Source organism: Hippoglossus stenolepis, chromosome 12, assembly GCF_022539355.2.
Source record: "Hippoglossus stenolepis isolate QCI-W04-F060 chromosome 12, HSTE1.2, whole genome shotgun sequence".
Lineage (NCBI taxonomy): Eukaryota > Metazoa > Chordata > Actinopteri > Pleuronectiformes > Pleuronectidae > Hippoglossus > Hippoglossus stenolepis.
The window spans coordinates 9968973-9986914 of NC_061494.1; the positions used below are offsets into that span (position 1 = coordinate 9968973).

At 42.6% G+C, this 17942-nt stretch overlaps 1 protein-coding gene across 2 annotated transcripts in view; it reads left to right on the forward strand.

Moving 5' to 3' along the window:
• Nucleotides 1–2563: 2563 nt before the first annotated feature.
• The window catches only part of mcu (mitochondrial calcium uniporter), a 57422-nt gene continuing 42043 nt past the window's right edge, over nucleotides 2564–17942 (forward strand). Inside the window, exon 1 of one of the 2 annotated variants that reach the window (XM_047342247.1) lies at nucleotides 2564–2770. In XM_047342247.1, coding sequence (XP_047198203.1) covers nucleotides 2654–2770 — 117 coding nt within the window. In that variant the 5' untranslated portion in view covers nucleotides 2564–2653. The remainder of the gene's footprint in view (nucleotides 2771–17942) is intronic. The other variant, XM_047342246.1, reaches the window with a different exon arrangement.

Sequence of the window (17942 nt, forward strand, 5' to 3'; positions counted from 1 at the left end):
CAAACATGTATTGAATATATTCAAGGACTCATTTAAGAGTAGTGGTGTCACTAGTCCTTGAAGTTGTTATCGTATTTGTACTGCTTCCAGCCATTATAATGGTGGGAGCTTGCTGATTTTATCTTTTATAATTAAAAGTCATGTATTTGCTCCTACATGGATAGATGTTTTTGTCATTTTGTATAATCACTTTCATTTTAATACTTCGATGAACATTTTTTTCATCAGTCCAAGGTAATATAATGAAAAGATAGTGAGTAGATAAGATAAATCCAGTTACTGTTATGATCTAGTATACTATAGCTCTCATTATCACTCATATTGAGGTCTCACGTACATTGGTAAAAGTATTGGCAATTACCATTTGTATAGCCTCTGTTTATGAACTAAATTGCACTGATAAATTCATTGATTTCACTTTACCACAGCTCACGTTGTTTACAGTGCTAATGCACCCCGGGCAGATGACATGTTCCATTTACCCACAGTACAGTTAAAATGAGAGTGTAAAGGTTTATGTGAGCAGGTGCTCGGTAGTATTTGGAGTCACACTAAAGATTCCCTTTGTGAATCAATGCAGCCCCGAATCCCTGAGCAGGTCCTTGTCCATGGCTGAGAATTTGCATTTAAATTGCATCGCCCACACGGCCAGATGCACCGCACCTGAAGAAGTACAGAAGGAACCGAGATGAGTTGTAGCGATGACACATTACTATTGGATTTCACAAACAAACAGCAAACAATCTACAACAGCAAAACAAATAAATCTCTGTTTGAATTTTTTCCCCTTGTTCATCTTTTTCTTGTTTTCTGAAGTTCGAGCTACGATATGAAGCTGAATTACTACGTTGAAAGTTATCTGGTTTCACCCTTGACAAATACAGGTGTTGCAAACTGGATCATATGACAGGCTTGGTCAAAGATTACAGGGAACATGCTCCATTCCACTGAGGGGAGTCTCCTTGACATTCATTGACCAAACAGACCCATTACTGCACCTATTACCTACATTTGCACTGGTTGAATGAATCTGGAGGAAACTAAACACCTCATACTAGTCTTGCTTGCCAATATGTTCTGCTATTTGGGGACAGAAACGCTGTAAAATGCTTGTGCATTGGGAAGTAGCCCATGCAGTTTAAAAGTCGTTGAGATCAATTCAATTTGATTTGATACTGTAGGTCTTTTGGAATGTAGTCACATGAGTGACTGAAAGACAAAGCTAATATTAGACATAGCTATTGAAGAATGGATGCTGTGGCCAGGGAGCAGGCAAATATCAGAGAGACTAGTCTTATCTTGTCTGTCTTTTTCAAATAAAGCTGAAGATCTTTGAGGTGATGTCAGCTCTTCACTAAGTGCAACGTTTTGCTATAGTAATACCTTAGCAAGTCAGTAGACAGCTGCAGACAGGTATGAACACAATGCGGCTGTGGCTCAGCAGGATCGTCCACTGACCAGAAGGCCGGTTGAAAGTGGTATTTAAAGCTTGTTCAGCACTTTGGCCAACTGTGGTTATTTAAAACATGCTGTATAAATAAACCTTAAGTTGACTTGACTTGATCTCTTTCAGTGATAGGCTATCAGCATCCAGAGGTATCATTGGGTAATATGCTGGACCCAGAAACGCCCCTGACTGAAATCAATGGTGTTTGGAAGAGCTGTATGAGTGTCTGCGGGAATGGGTGACTGTGACTTCTACTGTAAACCTTTGAATGGCCAATAAGACTGGAAAAGTGCTATTTAAATACAGTGACTATGACACTGTGCACCTTCACCCATGACAATGTTTATGAATTGAGCTAAATTAACAAATAATAGAGAAAAGGTTCAGAAGGTATATTCACCCTTGACTATCATTTGTCCCTACCAGTATTGCACTGCTGAATAAGCTCGAACCTCAGCACTTTACTGTTAGATAATGTAGAATTATTTGGTGTTATGTGTATTGGTCTGGGATCATATTTTAAAAATCTATCTAACTTATCCATAATTGTATTGTCAATAAATGTAACAGTTGTTTATCTTGAATAAAGAGGATTTATTTATTTTTCTCATTTGTAGCATTAAACTTATGTAACAAAAGTAACACAATACAGAGTTTGTAGTGTTGGATTAACATCCCCACCTATATTCCTTTATGACAGAAAGGGGAACTGGAAACTGTTATCTTGGTCTCCAGTGTATCTCTGTTGAACTCACATGTTCACTACATTTTATCTTACAGTATTCTTCCACTGATATGATGTCAGTAGAGAGACTATAGAGGAGATACTGTTCAGAAAGGAAGCTTTGATTCAATGGGTCTTTATCTAATTTCTCCCAAACTAAAATGTAGTAATGCTGCATTGAGCTGTCACAGCACATCTGCACACATCTGTAATGAGATGACACTTTTTGTGACCTTCAATAGAGCAACTGGAGTGGCGTGAGGTGTGTTAGTAAGTCTAGCGCAGTCTGTTCATGTGTTTGCTTTTTGGGAACAGCCAGCACACAAGTATTTTTTTCTATGTGCATACTGGTGCAACACTGGGCATGTGTATGAAGCCGTAGTCCAGCCCCGCAAACCCGCCCACCACCCTCCCCTCTTCCCTTCGGTGCGTCTCGGTCCGCCCGCAGCAGTCTTCTTCCCGGCGAGCTTTTCACTACAGAGATGGCTGCGAAAGTGTGCAGATCGGTCCTCCTGTTGTCCCGGAGCAGCGGAGCGGCGGCCGGCAGCCTCCCCGCACTTGTTGTCTCGTCACAGCGGCGACATCAGCACATACGACCGGTAAGTCCCAGGACGGTGCGCGCCCCGCCGACAACCAGGGGAAGAGAGGTGCGGGGGACCGGGCGGGCAGGCGGGCTGGACCAGGGGGGGAAGGAGAGGCAGAGAGCGGCGCTGGTGGCGGCGCCTCGGCTGGGCTGGCTAAGGAAGTAAAGCTAACTAGCCTCAAGATTTCTCTCCGTTCATGCCTTTTTCTTCTCCCGCGGAGAGGTGAGGCGCCGAGATGAGTCATGAGGCCAACCTGGTGCCGTGTGGTTGTGTTAATTCACAGCGGGACGTGGAGCTTTCACACGGGTAATGCAGTTTTTCCAGTGGAGAGCTTCCTGGAGCCCATCAACACCCCACTGGCGCTGTACAGTAACCAGCCTCCAGACACAGCTCTGCCCCACATCCCATGTTCCCTCCCTCGTCCTTCAACTTTGCAGGGGTATTAATCCAGCCCCTGTCGCCCCCATTGTTGTGAGTTCATTTGAATGCGATCCCATTGTAGGTGATGGGACTGCTTCTGCTGCAGATGATGGGGTTTGAGGTTTGTGGTCACCGATGGATGTGGATGGGTGTCTTCCTTTTTGTGTGCTGTTGCAATAAGGAGGTTTGGTGTGAGCATGGGCTTTTATTTTTTAGGAGGGCTGCAGGATGGTTTGGTTGCCAGTCCATGACCGATGGTTCCCCTCATCTCTCTCTGCCTCTTGTGTGTGTGTGTGTGTGTGTGTGTGTGTGTGTGTGTGTGTGTGTGTGTGTGTGTGTGTGTGTGTGTGTGTGTGTGTGTGTGTGTGTGTGTGTGTGTGTGTGTGTGTGTTGCAGCAGCAGGAGCAGAAACTCAGAATAATGAATGTCTACCCAGCAGAGCTCCAGAGGAAAACTACAGTTGTGCTTGTGTGAGAGCAGAAGAGTGACACTCGCACACACACATGAGCCTCCACTGTAACATGGAAAACCCACACTTGGATGATGTCAGACTCTCCAGCCAGTCGTTTTTTGCTCCCCTCCCTGTGGGTGTTTCCCCATTCAGGAGGAGGGGGGGGGATCCTGGGTTTCCTGCAAGCTAATTCAGGTTCTTTACACACAGCCACTGTAGCGATAGACGCAGCCTAAAAAAAATTGCCCACAATCACAGCAAGGTAATTGGGTTTTAGAGAACTGTCACTACGGCGCAATGGTGGTTGCACACGTCGTTCCTGCCTCTGTGACCCACTCCCTCGGCAGAGTAAACTCTCAGCTTTTGTACAGCAGCTGCCTGAGGAGGAAGGTGAAGCACAGGATGGACCTGAATACGAAAGAATGAGGAAGTCATAGCAGCCCAGAACAGAATGACCCTTTCTCTGTAGCTAGGAATGTCAATGTGATAGTTTTTGGTCTTCTTTTGCCAACAGGGCTCACTTCCCTTTATGTTTTCTTTGTCTTGCTCTCTGTTTTTTCTCGTAGTTGCCTTTTTTCTCTCACTCTTGTGGTTCTTTACCTACCCCTCCCCTACACCAACACATGCACGCGCTTGCAACAGGCTTTGTGAAACCAAATGAGGCTTCTCCTTCCTGTGTAACAGGCTGGTCTGGAGGTTATGAAGCTGTCCAAATAGACACACAGTTTGGTGCACATGTCAACACATCGGCCCCCGTAGCTGTTGCCTACTGTGGACTATTACAACAGAACACATTTACCCCTGAGGAGAGGAAATGTTCTCCCCTTCTCTAAAATAACTTGGCCTATTTAAACCTTAAGTGATTTAACAGGGCGAGCTGTATCTCCGCAGAGTTGCCCCTAATAGGTTTTCATTTCATTTCAGTCTGCTCAAGTTGGAGTTTTGCTTGCCTGTTGTATCGTGTCTCCGTCTATCGGAGCGTTGCTGCTGCAGCTCCTGAACCTGTCTGTTACTGTGTGACAGCCAAACCTCTATATTCATTTGTGAGTTCTTCACTGCAGTGGGGGATCTCTGTTTCTAGACATGTGCCTATAAATCTGCAATGGGGCACGTGCCAATGAGTTGCCACTAAGCATTTTGTGTCCGGTTAGTACGACATGTTTGCCAAAAAACACAAATATGCCAGTTTACAGCAGTAAGCGACTCAGACTCACTTCTGCTTCTTTAACAAGGTGCAGTCCCGATGGGTCATCTCCTTAGGAATGCAGAACAGACAGTGGGCTCCAGAGGCTCACGTTTAACCTGCACCAGATTACTGTTGAGTCAGCTGTCATATTAAATGCTGCTGCCTGAAAGTGTGGCGGAAGAGTTGAGTCACTGCAAATACACAGTTCTTGTAAAAGGTTTATGAATTGCAGGCTGAAGTTGGGTTTACTGTCGTCATTTCCCTCTGTTGCTTTAAAAGCACAGAGTCTCATGGTGAGTAAAATAGAGATCGAATCAGGTTTCGTTTACTTATTTGTTTCCATTTAAGCCGACGTGTTCATTAAAGCTGAGCAGTTGGGGGCTTTTGTCTTTGGGGCCACAAGTTCAAAGCCCACTCCTGGCTTTAAATCCAATCAGTGTAGGACTAAACTAATTTATCCCTGCTGCTTTGACGGGCTCACCGCTGAAGTTATCCGGCTTAGTGTGATAAGAGAGTGACTGTGTGCTTGGGGCTGTTGTCTGCTAAAGGTGATAAGATGGTTGAATGATTGGTAAACTGGTCCACACAGGCACGTTCATTAATGAAATCCTTAATGTGAGCAAAATTGTTTCTGACTCCATTTCTGATCTCACATTTACATGTATGTAAATGGGGGTATCGTATGGAGGATAAAACATTCCACAATAAATGATGAATGGCAGGTTTTATTAGCTGTCATTTATACAGTTTAGCCTCATCAAAGATTGCTTTCTACTCTCTGGAGTCTGATGATTGACAGTCTTGCCTCCTGTATGGAAAATAATTTATGGCATTTCAATGCTGATGTTAGAGGTCTCTAATGGTGACCTGCATGTCTATCCCCAGATTTGATCATACAGTGTCTGGTACCTTAAGTGAAGAGAAATCTTAATAATCTTTGGTCAGCGCGGTGGTACTGTTCCATCTTTTCACTGATATTAGATTACTATCTGTACACAGAGGCAATTTTAATGGACACGAAGTGCAATCTAGAGGGTTTTCTTTAGTGGGTAAGAAAATTGATTTGAGTTTTCCTGAGGGGTTTCATATGCTCTTGCTAGGCTATATGAGGCGAAGTGATATGATAGAATAGAATCAGTCAAAGGTAAAGTTACAAAAATGATTGATTTGTAAGCCTGGAGATTCCATTCAGTCCATATAGCATGCCATGTTACTGCTTTTGATATGCTTACACTTTCCACATTAGCATACAATATTGACTGATTTGAGTACAGTGGGGGGAATAGCTAAATGAATAGCTAAATGAACAATTATGAGACACTTTGTAGCTTCACAGCACACCACACAAAGGACTAATGTGGATAAGGGGGAACAAAAGAACCCTCTGTTAAAAAATTCGAAGTACTTGGAGAGGGATCACACAAAAGAGAACCCTCTTTCAGGGATTGGAGTTACCAAAAAGATCAGCAATTTGATATCCTATAGTATTTAGAATACTGCTATTGAAAAGGTTGAATGAAACATGAATAATTTGCTATCTGGTGTCAGACTGATAATCATTCAGAAATCCTCTCAGAAATCCTTAATTGTAAATCAGCTGTAAGCCAAGCTGATATCTATACCCAGTAAACAGTTGGACAGTTTAGTAGTTCACTGCTGATCGCCCACTTCACTGAATGAGTCTGAAATTGGGGGCTACAAAGAAATGAACAGGAAATAAAGGAGGACCAACCAATCTTGTGTTGCCAGGCGGGCGGCTTGTTAGTCCACTCTTTTTCAGTGGCATCTTATCTTAGTTAGATCAATGTCTAGATACAAATTTACTTTATTTGCTTTCTGAAAAGACTTCAGTGTCTGCTAAAATCAAAAATGGATCACAAACTGTGACCCTGATATGTTTTTGTGTTGTTTCTATGGGGATAGGTTCCTCCTAAATGAGGCTACTGTGTTGGTAGAAAAGCAGTGTCTCTGTAGTGTTGCTGTTTGCTCTCATTTGTCTACGTGTGGACAGAGGATCAGTGTAAATGTAGGTGAATTGGGGACATACAGTAAACATACAGTAATTCATCCTATGATAATCAAATGAATAATGCAAGAAAATTTAAATATAGAAATATATTAGCATTGACAGCTCTGGATAGTTGTGTATGGTCCACCATTCTTCTCAGTTCTAATTTCCGTTCTATTTTTGTTTTTAGCACATTGACTATAATGTCGGGCGTAATATACAAAAGCTTGAATCTCATTGTCTTTCAGAGTTGACATATTCCTCAGCGTCTCCTTTGTGTATGGCACCTGTTTTTCAGGTGCCATACACAAAGGAGACGCTGACATTTCAGAAGGAGATATTAGCATAGACTAATTTTTGTTTTTTTTCAGGTTTTTTATCCGGTTTCCATTTGACACATCATCAACACCTGTTAACTGGCTTTACATTTTTTTGTGGACATTTAATTGTATTCTCACATGGGCGCATTCTAAGATTTTCCAGATATTTTACTAGAGGGCTGGCAGGAAACGGTCCAGAAAACGTCTAGAGCAACTGTGATATTCGCACTCTCACATACAGCCCCTCCAGTGTGTCCAGAGTTCAGTGCATGTCTGAGAGGAGCTAAACATGCTGCATTTGCAGTAAAGGTAAGGGCAAAGGGGAGATTTAGCCAATATAACCCCACCTTTTTTAAAACTTACACCACAAACCCATGTCATAGGTGTCATAAAAGTAGATTTCATGGCTGAACAGTTGAACTGGGTTGTATTACAGATACCATACTTGTGTCTACACCAAAACAAATATATCGTGAATAATTAGTGCTTTAGAAATCGTTGAACTTCGGTCAAGAACCTACTTCAGTCTTTTAGTTTGTTTGGGGAATTTTAACATTTGTCATCTTGACATCAAAACACTGTGCTCACTCAAGGGTGAGGAATGCATTTAGCTAATTATAAATAGATGTAGTTTATTAACATTTATCCTCCCTAATAAAATAACAAAGATGGCTGACTTAAAACAACCTAGTGTATCCAATGGATGCAGACAAATCTGCAATTTTATTGGCCAGATCATTTTGGTATATTCTAGCTTGTACTTGGCCATAATGAGACTGAGTAGCTAAAGGACCATGCCTGTTTGTAGAGGCACATTTTCTCACTTCCTAAAATTTAAGGGAGGAGTGAAAAAGTCATGAATTGCCTCGCCAAACAAAGTAACGTGTGTGTTGTCGTCTTGGTGCAGGGATGAGAAATGCTGATGGTTTTAGTCGGTGTGGTTCTGACAGAGTTCCTGTCAGCTCAGATGGTGATCAGCTTGGCGAGCAGTAGCAAGAATAATCACCAGCCGTGACAGTGGGGCTGGTATTGTTTGCACTTTGTGGGTCTGTGTGCGACGTGTGTGTGTGATTATAGCAAAATGTGGTCCTGGCAGCACCCTCTGTCATGCCAAGTACCTTTCAGGGGGTTTCGACTACTATGGGAGATGTTAAATGATACATATTATGATTCAGCACATTCGATGTAAAGTTGAATGTAAATTGGGTCCATCGCTTTGCATTTGCAATAGCAGCTGTTCTCTCCTTCCATCTTTGTGATTCTTTGCCATATGGTGTGCCACAGACAAAAGCCTCTTGCTATGTCTGAGTGTGGATTTCTTTTTTGAGCAGTCAACCCTACTTGTATGGGTCTCATTTTCATTTTCCAATGAATAAGTATTGTCCTTTTTACAGAGAGATATGCTAGTCCCATCAGCCATTGTATCACTGGGAAATGAATTCCCACTACCAGGCTCCCCTAATCAACTTCTCTTGATTTGATTGGGGAAGCAGCTTTTTCTTGCTATGCACCAAAGTTTTGGAACAAACTCCCACCACACATCAGACAAGCTACTTGTGTTGATAGTTTTAAGAAACAACACAAGACCTATTTCTATGATATCTTCTTTTTTTAAAGCCATTGTCTGTATTACATTTTTGTACTTCTTTTTATACCTTTTTCTAGTTTTTTTGTAAAAAATGTATCCTAAGTTTTGCTAACGTTTTCTTATTCATCTATCTTATGCGATACGCTGGCGACCTGTCCAGGATGAACCCTGTTTCTTGCCCAATGGCGATTAGCTCCTGCCCCCCCGCCACCCTCAAAGAAAAGTGGTATAGACGATGTATAGTGATACAGTCATGCCACTCATAACATTTTGTTTATTGCTTTGACTATTGCTGCAACTGAAGGAAGTCCTATTCGAACAGTATGCAATGCATCTTCTACTGCAGGTATTTTGACACTTGCCCCAAAACAGATGTGAGTTATATTTGCTAGTTATATTGTTGTATAACTTTTCTATACAAGGTTATTTTTAGAGCAATTCACTGGCACAGCAGGGAAAAAAGCCTCCCTTTTCTTCTTCCTTGTATACATCCACCACACATATGCTGGTGCGTGTCCTGTTTCCCCTGTGCTTTCTTCTTCTAATTTCCCTGAGCTCTCTGAGTGCATCACACTACAGCACCTTCTCAGCACAGTAACCTTTCTCACGCTCACCAGCTGTTTACCCTCTGGTCAAAAGAACTTTCCTAGAAGGTGAAATGGTTCAGTAGACTCTTGCTGAATGTTGCAGTATTCTACAATCTGTGTCCTTGTTCGAATATGCCGTTATCATTTTAATGCTTTCTTCAAGGGGCCACATGCGTCTGTAAGATGCTGCAGCATTGTTATGGATGAGACTACGGTGATGGACAAAGGCCTCATTAGTACTCTGGAAGGGATTTCACCCTTGAAGTGGTAAATGACTGGTGAACCTCTGCTGTTGGCATAGACTAATTAGCTGCTTCCCATGTTTCTGTGTGGCCCAGCGTGTCTCCAGTCAAGTCTGCAAAGGACATTAAACTAGGCCAATGTGTGTAATGTGATGATGGATGGCAGCAACGCTTGGTTACCCCCTCTCATTTCTGGGACTTGGAGCTGATGGCGTCCTCTGCCAGGGGGGCAGGTGAGTCTGCTGCTAGAACCTGAAGGTCATCAGCAGCTCAGCCTTTCCTTGCATTAGGTTTGGGATTAGGCTCATTATTGTGACAGCCAAGCAAATCTGTTGTAATGCTGGGTCCAAATAAGCACTGTAAATTAGCCTGGGCAGGTCCAGCTTGTACGAAGGTCAGCTGTGCCCACATCTGTCAAAAAATGTGACAGTCATGCAAAAGCATTTCCAGTTATAGGTATTATCATTTTGCCCAAATACACACATTTACTTGCAGTTACTGGCAGTATCTAAACAGCTTCATATCATTCTTGTTTGAGGACATCTTTTAATTGACTGTAATATTTGTTTATCACATTTTTTTACATCTATATTTACATAAAACCTTGGCAAGTTTAAGATTTAGCAGAGAAAGTACAATGGAGGAACCACATGAGGGGGAAAGAGTCAGTAGTATCTGCAGGCCAGACAAGCCTTAAAAATAGGGCAGCCCTAATTGCAAATGAATATGCTAATGTAGTACCTGAAGCTGTTCATGTGTGGTTATCAACCTTTCTTTTGTCGGAGGCGTCCACCCACTGGCTGCTCTAAAGGTGCTGCATCTCCAAATTTCACTCCTCAATATAGGTGTAGTGGTTCTGACACTGTGATACAAATGTCCACAATCTTGTATATTGCCACAGGACATCCCTAATACACAGTGTCACTGCAGAAGGTGCAGCTCTCATTACTTTACCAATAACAGAAAAACTATTTTTTCTTTCTTTCAAGTAACACCTTTTAAATCTCAAAACTATTATTGTATTTAAAGTTAGGGCAATACCAAGGTATGAATTAAACTGTGGCTCAAACATCGAACCAAACCGTTCCACCCCTACTCCTCACACATTCTGCTTACAAAGGGGGCAAGATGCATTTGCTTCCTGTTGTTTATCGATCATACCTTGTTTGCTTTTCATAGAGTTCAAGTTGAAAGAACTGAAAAATATCAAGATTGTCCAATAAGTGTTAGAGCGGGCTGAAGTTGACCTCTCCCAAAGGAATCAATTGATTGTTGTTTATACATCTTCATGTTGAATTAATACAAGCAGGATTGTAGGGCAGATGCTGGCTGAGGGCTGGGACATTGACAGTTGGTAGTGACAATTTTTCCTGTCTTTCATGCAATATGCCACACTATGCAATGTAAATCCACTGCGCTGCAGATATACATGTCTCGGGAAAGTCAGGATTAGATATAATTTGTATTCTAATGAAAGTAAAAACCATTATAAGATTATTGCGTGTAGAGCGTCTCATATCAATACAATGATAAATCTGTATTTTCCGGATCCAAACTCGCCAGTATTCACACCATGCGCGCGCTTATCTACATTGTGCTGTTTTATTGAATTCAAAACAATATAGTGTATTGAGTCTGACAGTTCCATAACTTACGATTGTGCCATGAAAAGCAGAAAACAATCATATCAGGGAAGAGGAGAGTCATCGCTGTAAGACGGGCAAAAGGAGAGAAGAAAGTGAAAGCTGTCAAGAGAGGCAGCTCTTAATTGGAATCGCTTCTTACTGTGTATGAATGAGTCGTGTTTTACTGATTAGTGGAGTAGTGGCTGGAAAGTTGTTCACAGGAATGTTGGGATTTTTTTTACGTGAAGATTCCCCCGGCCTCGTGCTCACCTCTTCATTGAAGAGAGATGGAGTGAGCAAAGCTGCTTCTCATTAGCAGTCCCATGTCACAGCCAGCCGAACTAAAATGATTATTGCAAACGTCGAGCTGCTAAACACAGTTTGCCTCAAAATAGAAGTTTGACTTACCATTGCACTGTTTCAGGCAAAATTTGTCGATATATGGATAGAAGTGCTCACTCAACTTGGTAGCACTCTCTAAAATGTAATGAATGATCCAATTCACATCATGGATGGTGGTGAAACAGGAGCATTTAAGATCCCTGACGACTGATTATGAGTATATAACTCTTGCTTATAAGTCATTTAGAAACTCTGAGGAAAAAGTGATACATTACTGGATGTTCAAGGACACGATTCTGCCCCATTAGGTTACAGTTGAACCAAAACAAGATAGATGCAGACGTTTGAGACAAGCATTGAAAGGAGAATAAAATGTCCTTAACAGACTATAATCTTAACAGATTATTTTCAAAGCGTGACCCCTGCAAACCTACGCTTTAATTGCTTGGATACCCCCCACAAACACACACACACACACACATTCATAAGTAGTCCTTTTGTTCCTGCTGGATCAATGCACTGGGTTAATGGCAAGAGAGCTTGACATTTTCAAGTTGGTTGCACCTTTTTTGTACCGGTGATTTGAGAGATCAGGCCAGTGTCTCCCCTGACAAAGCCTGTCGATCTCTGAGCTGCAGAGGACAGATGAGGGCCCTGCACTGCTGGAAGGGAAATCTGCATGGCGTTTATCTGTGTAGTGAAACAATGTGGGGTTGAGTTACCAGGGAAATTTGGGCTTCTGTTGGTCATGGTTAAACAGGGTGTGTGGCAGGGGAGCTGTGACATCATCCTTGTGTGGAGGTCATTGTGGCTACAGGGAGTTTGATTTTGTCTTAGGAGGAATTACCTCTCTGTGGTGGATCCGGGAGGTGTGGTGCTGAGCAGGCTGCTGATTGTTGGTTTTTCTTTAGCATTTGTTCACTTTGCTCCTTTTACCTGGGCTTACAGCCATCACAATAGAATAGAGCCCATTTAAACCGCCATACATTGATTTTTGCTGTTGCACTCATTTAGTAGCAAGTCAAAGAAGTGTGCAGATTAGACATGTCCCTTTAAAGGAAAATGGGAGGAAATAAAACTTGTCATCACATATTCTTGATATCAAAATAAAATGTACTAAAAATAGATATATTTGTTGATACTTAAACATTTGCAAAATTGCTTATTTTCTATACAAATGCAATTTAAAGGTCATATTTTAGGTTTTGTTCTGCTAAGGAGAATAGTCAGCTGGCCCTGCTCTGTTTGTATGGTGTGCCCACGCTTTAGGACACACATGATAGCGTCTAAGCTACATGGTTTCATGCTGTTTCACAGTACAAAAAACATGGTTTAAATATATATAAAACAATGGGGGTGACGTTGCTTAAGCTGTTGCAATGTTCAGACATGACACGACACATGACACAGCCTTTGACACATGAAGAATGCAGCAGGAGACTGTCAGGGTCAAAAGCATTCACACCAACAGGAAAATGTCCGGAACATTCAAGCGAGGGGTGGCGTCTGGGTAGAGCATAGCACATCGACACCAGCTCCCTCTCGATTGCTGTTAATTATCCTGCTGTATTCCCTCATGGGCTCACTCATTTTCTCATCATTTTACCAGGGGGCTGGAAGGAAAAGTTCCAGAAAATATGCGGGATGACTGATTTGGACAGACGACTGATTTGGACATTTGCCCTCCCACATGCAGCTCAGAAAAATGTCCGTACTTCAAAGCATGTCTGAAAGCAGATTTTAATGATGCCAGTCATCCTTTAAACGCACAATCACTATGTATCTCAGGAGGCACACAGAAAGCAGTGGTTGCCTGGCAGCTGCTCAGAGAAATGATGTCTTAAAGGTCATGAAAGAGAACAGGATGTCTGCCACCCACAAAACAACATTGTGCATTAGAATTTGTATTATCCAGAAGCTTCAAGGGCCGTTTATGCTGACTCACAAAACTACACCATTTCTGTTTTGTTTTCTTCTTTGCTTTTCCAATAACATTCGGCTCTCTGTCTCAAATGAGCCGTCAGTATTTTCTGAATGATGCTTGTGGCAACCTCATTACACAAACAGAAGTCAAGAACTGAACCCTAACTGAGATTGATCAGACTCTGAGCACATCCAGCGAGTCAATGAGCCCCAGAAAGCAAGACTCTCTGTTCGGCCTGGCGCCTGATTTGTTTGCACTGTAATTACCCAGTTTGTAGCTGTGCCTAGGTACACAAAACCACACACAGGGGATTCACCATGGAAAAAAAAAGATGCACACCTTTGTCCAACAATGGACTTTAATCCCTCAAGTTCCATTGTGTTATTTGTAATGATGAACTGGACCAGAGAGACAAGCCACACGTGGTCACAACAAGCCCATTCACAAGCTCATGCTATTTTAGTGCAGTTTTCTGGTGTGTGTGTAAAGTGTCTTTGGTCTGATGCTCATGGTTTTGCTGTTGATTGGAGGCCCGTCTCCTCTGACTACTTTACTGCCCGTTTTAAATGAATCAGGGGTCTGAGCTTTGAGTCTTGTTTCTTTTAATTAACTCCTGTATCAGGGCAAGTGGATCAATGGCTGGAGACATGTGGAATGAGCAGGACTGCTACAGAGAGCGGACTGGAGGTTGAACGGTTATGAGAAGAGGTGGGGAGGGGTTCTTATATTATGTGGTGGGGCAGCGGTGGTGGTTAAGGCTTTTGTGTTGCTGCATCAGCGCTTCAGAGCCTCATTCAAACCGACCAGTCGTTCTAATGGTGTTTTATATTCCTGGGTGGACTGGAGGCTCTGACCAGATAATCCTATTAGAGGTGTACTGTGCAATATGTTGCTTAGCATGGGACATACTTCCTTATTATCCTATCAAGATTTCTGACTTTATAGGAAACAGGACGTTGTTAATGTTTGATTTAGCTCCTGTATTCTTTTACAAGCATTATGTGACTTCTTCTTTTTTTGTCATAAAGCAGCTGTACATTGTGAGACCACAAGGATCTGCAGTGTCGACCATTTTCAATGTATATAAGTGGTGTTCTGTCTTCTTGCATGTGTGGACTTAAATGGGACAATGTGTGAGAGATACAATCTCATCTCCGCTCAAAGGCACCTACAGGAAGCGGGGTAGTAAATAAATTGCTTATGTTAATGTCTGTTGCTGCTTTAATCCATTGTTGATGAGGTCTCTGACATGACGCCAAATTTCTTTACCTTTTTGGATTGAATGAACACTAAACATTTGACTCACAGTGGTATCACATCATCAATTCAATTAGGGGTTAGTCAATGATAACAACAGCAGCACTAACGGATACAGTTGTGTTTCAATGAAAAATGAATGTGAGTGTGTCTGCTAATCAAATCTGACGGCCATAGTTGTTCTCGGTCATTGAATCAACGCGGCGCTGTTTGCTTGGACTCATATTTGCGGCACGGTGCATTTATAAGCATGGCATTCATGTAGCCTAATGCTAATTAGCAGAATTAGCATGACAGGAGAGGACTTTACCTTGACTTCTGACAGTACACTCAGCTCGTTACTTTAAAGGCCGCTGAGGTGGAGGTCTTTTTGTTGCTCATTTAAAAGGCCATGGCTTTGCTGCAGGTGCACAATAGCTATGAGAGTCTGGATCTTTGTTGTTATGGCAGATCTGTGAGGCGAATGAAAACTATCTTATCTCCATTGATTCATTTTTGTGCATGAGATTGTGCATGCACACGCTCGCCTCACACCCGTTCCGTTGACGGACATTGAGGAAGAAGCTGTTGACCTCAGAAATGCCTGTGGTTTTCTCATCCTCATTCCGCGCACGGAAGTTATAAAGCAGCGGGCCGCAGAGTCCCACGACCTTCTGCCAGAGAGGGTTAGCCATGACCCTGCTGCCCGCTGTCTTCACACTGATATCTGCCATGTGCGCATAGCCTGCAGGCTTTGCATAAGCTTGACACACACACACACACACACACACACCGAGGCTTCACACACAACCTGCTTTCACTCAGGAGTGGGGGGAGTGTGGGGGGGTTGGTTCGTCAGCTGTTTTGTGTGAACACTTGTTCAAAGCCTTTGGTTTGAAATGAAGCTGCGAGCAGAATGAGAGGCAGCACAGAGAGGTTGAGATACTCGACATTTCCATTCGCACTATACTGTTAGTCATCCTTAGCCAGCTCGCCAGCGCCACCATTCTATAAATAGAGTGGTGGAGATGGTGAAGAGGAGACTTTGTTGGAGAACACATTTCCATGGAGACAGTCTCCGATGGGCTTCTTCTGCTTTTGTGAGCAGCGAGCCATTGTGCAGGACTGGAGTCTGGTCTGTTTGAGCGAGAACTATGTATTTACATTCCATATCCAGTTGTCAGGACAGGGTTTCTATAGCAGTGCAGGGAAGCCAAATTAAAACAAGTTTGTTCTTCTCTGCTGCCTGCAGCTGTCTGAGTCGACTTAATACCAAATACAGCAGCATCTACATTCTGCTTGGGAAATCACACACACACACACACACACACACACACACACACACAGTACATGCAAAGCAAACACTGCACTGGTTCTTCCCCTGATGCATGTAAAACGACTTCTGTGGACAGACACGCATGCAGATTTAAATCTTATTTTCATAGAGCAGAGAGTTAGAGCGTCTCTGGGTTTTTATTTCACTGGAATCACATGGACCACTGGCAGCCTGCATGAGACATGTGAGTGTGTTTGCCTCAATGTAATCAGGCTCCATTATGTTGCTCTAAAGGTATTTATAAGTTGCTGCATGTCCAGCATGTGTCAGCTTCCTTAAATTATTTGAATGTTTTTGCTTCAGCTTTTTCCTTGTTCTGTGCACAACACAGTTTAAATATTGTCTCCAGGGTATTGATCTTACAGTGGACGTGCTGTTTGCTGTACCTGTGGCACTGGAATAACTCAACTCAGAAACTTGCGTATGGAAAACCTCAAGCTAATATAAATCTCTATGATTTTGGTGTTGTGTATCTTGCCTGCATCTGAGCCCCATAACTTTTCTCTTATACACAGAATCCATTATCTTCCTGTCAGAGAAAAGTTCGTGAGTTATTCTTCATTCAGCCAAACTAGTACCAGGTTGTAAGCCCGGCTGTTGTTTTCCCTTGGAAAATATTTAAGCTGTGCGGAGGATGCAGAAGAGCTGAGGTTAGCATTAGAGCGGATCAGCTGAGCGCTCAACTCGCTCTGCCCGGGTCCTGAGGGGAACTCTTGGGATATCCCGACCCGGATATGAGCGGGATGGGAAAGACGAAGAGATGCAGATTTTTAGGTGAGAAGATGCCTTTCAAAGTAAATATACAAGTACATAGACAGGTTTCTGGAGCTTTTCAGCAGTCCTAGTGCAGCTGTTGCCTGGGTAACATGTTTCACACTGAACATGTTCTTTTTTCCAACAGAACTGAAGGTTATCCACTGCATTGTGTCCCGTTCTCTGCTCCTTATGCAAAAATGGCTTCTCCGTTCTTTTCACAAAGTCCTTTTACTTCAACGACCTCGCAGTTTGTTTCTCCCCAGCCTCAGTTGCGACCCATAGGAGCGTCTCCTGAAATAGTGCACCTTTAGCTGCAGGCCCAAAAACGACCTGGGTTGGTTTTAAATTACCTGGCGTCCTCCTTTCCTCCCGTCATATTTAGTACTGCAACTAGAGGACACCTAACAATAAAACATTGAGTCGTAATAAGCTGCGTGCACAAACACCCTGTGTGGTAATTTTCTTTTTTAAGGACAGTCTCTATCTAGCAGGATACAGCAGCACATTTCTCTGTGCAAACACTTAGTAGAAAGCCTTCACAAGTCAGCTACCAGGCTACTTCACTGCACTGCCCTGCACTCTTCACCTTCTACCATTCAGCACGCTCCTCAGAATAACTGTAATGCTACGATGCACATGGCACGAGTGGCAGTTTTCATTCCAGCCTTGAATTATTGATTTGCCTCTGAGGAGCTCCTTCACATTTATACTTCCTTTGATGCAAAATTGAATATGAATTATTATTTAGTCAAATATTATGTGAACCGAGTTGTTACTGTTCAAGTTGGATCTTTTCCTTTGCTTATTTTGCATTTGTCATGAAAACCCACAGGGGAAATTGCATTAACTCTGCACTCTGTTTCTTATTTGCCATTTGTGTTTGTTACTCTGTACTAATTCTGGGCTCACCTGAAATCCTTCTTCACATCAAAAGAGATGTAGTGTGTGTTAGGCAGTGGGAGTGGGTCGTGTCTGTTGATGATGTCTATTTATGATTTAGGTGGAGCAAAAGCCACAAGGTTACCTTTGTAGTTTAAAATGTAAGAGGACATTTTTTTTGATATGCCTGCAATACCTGTGATCAGGGCCTGTGACACGAGCATTGTTAGGTGTATGACCGGAATAGGGATGCACCACTTCTTTAGTCCCCATACCAACAGTAATGA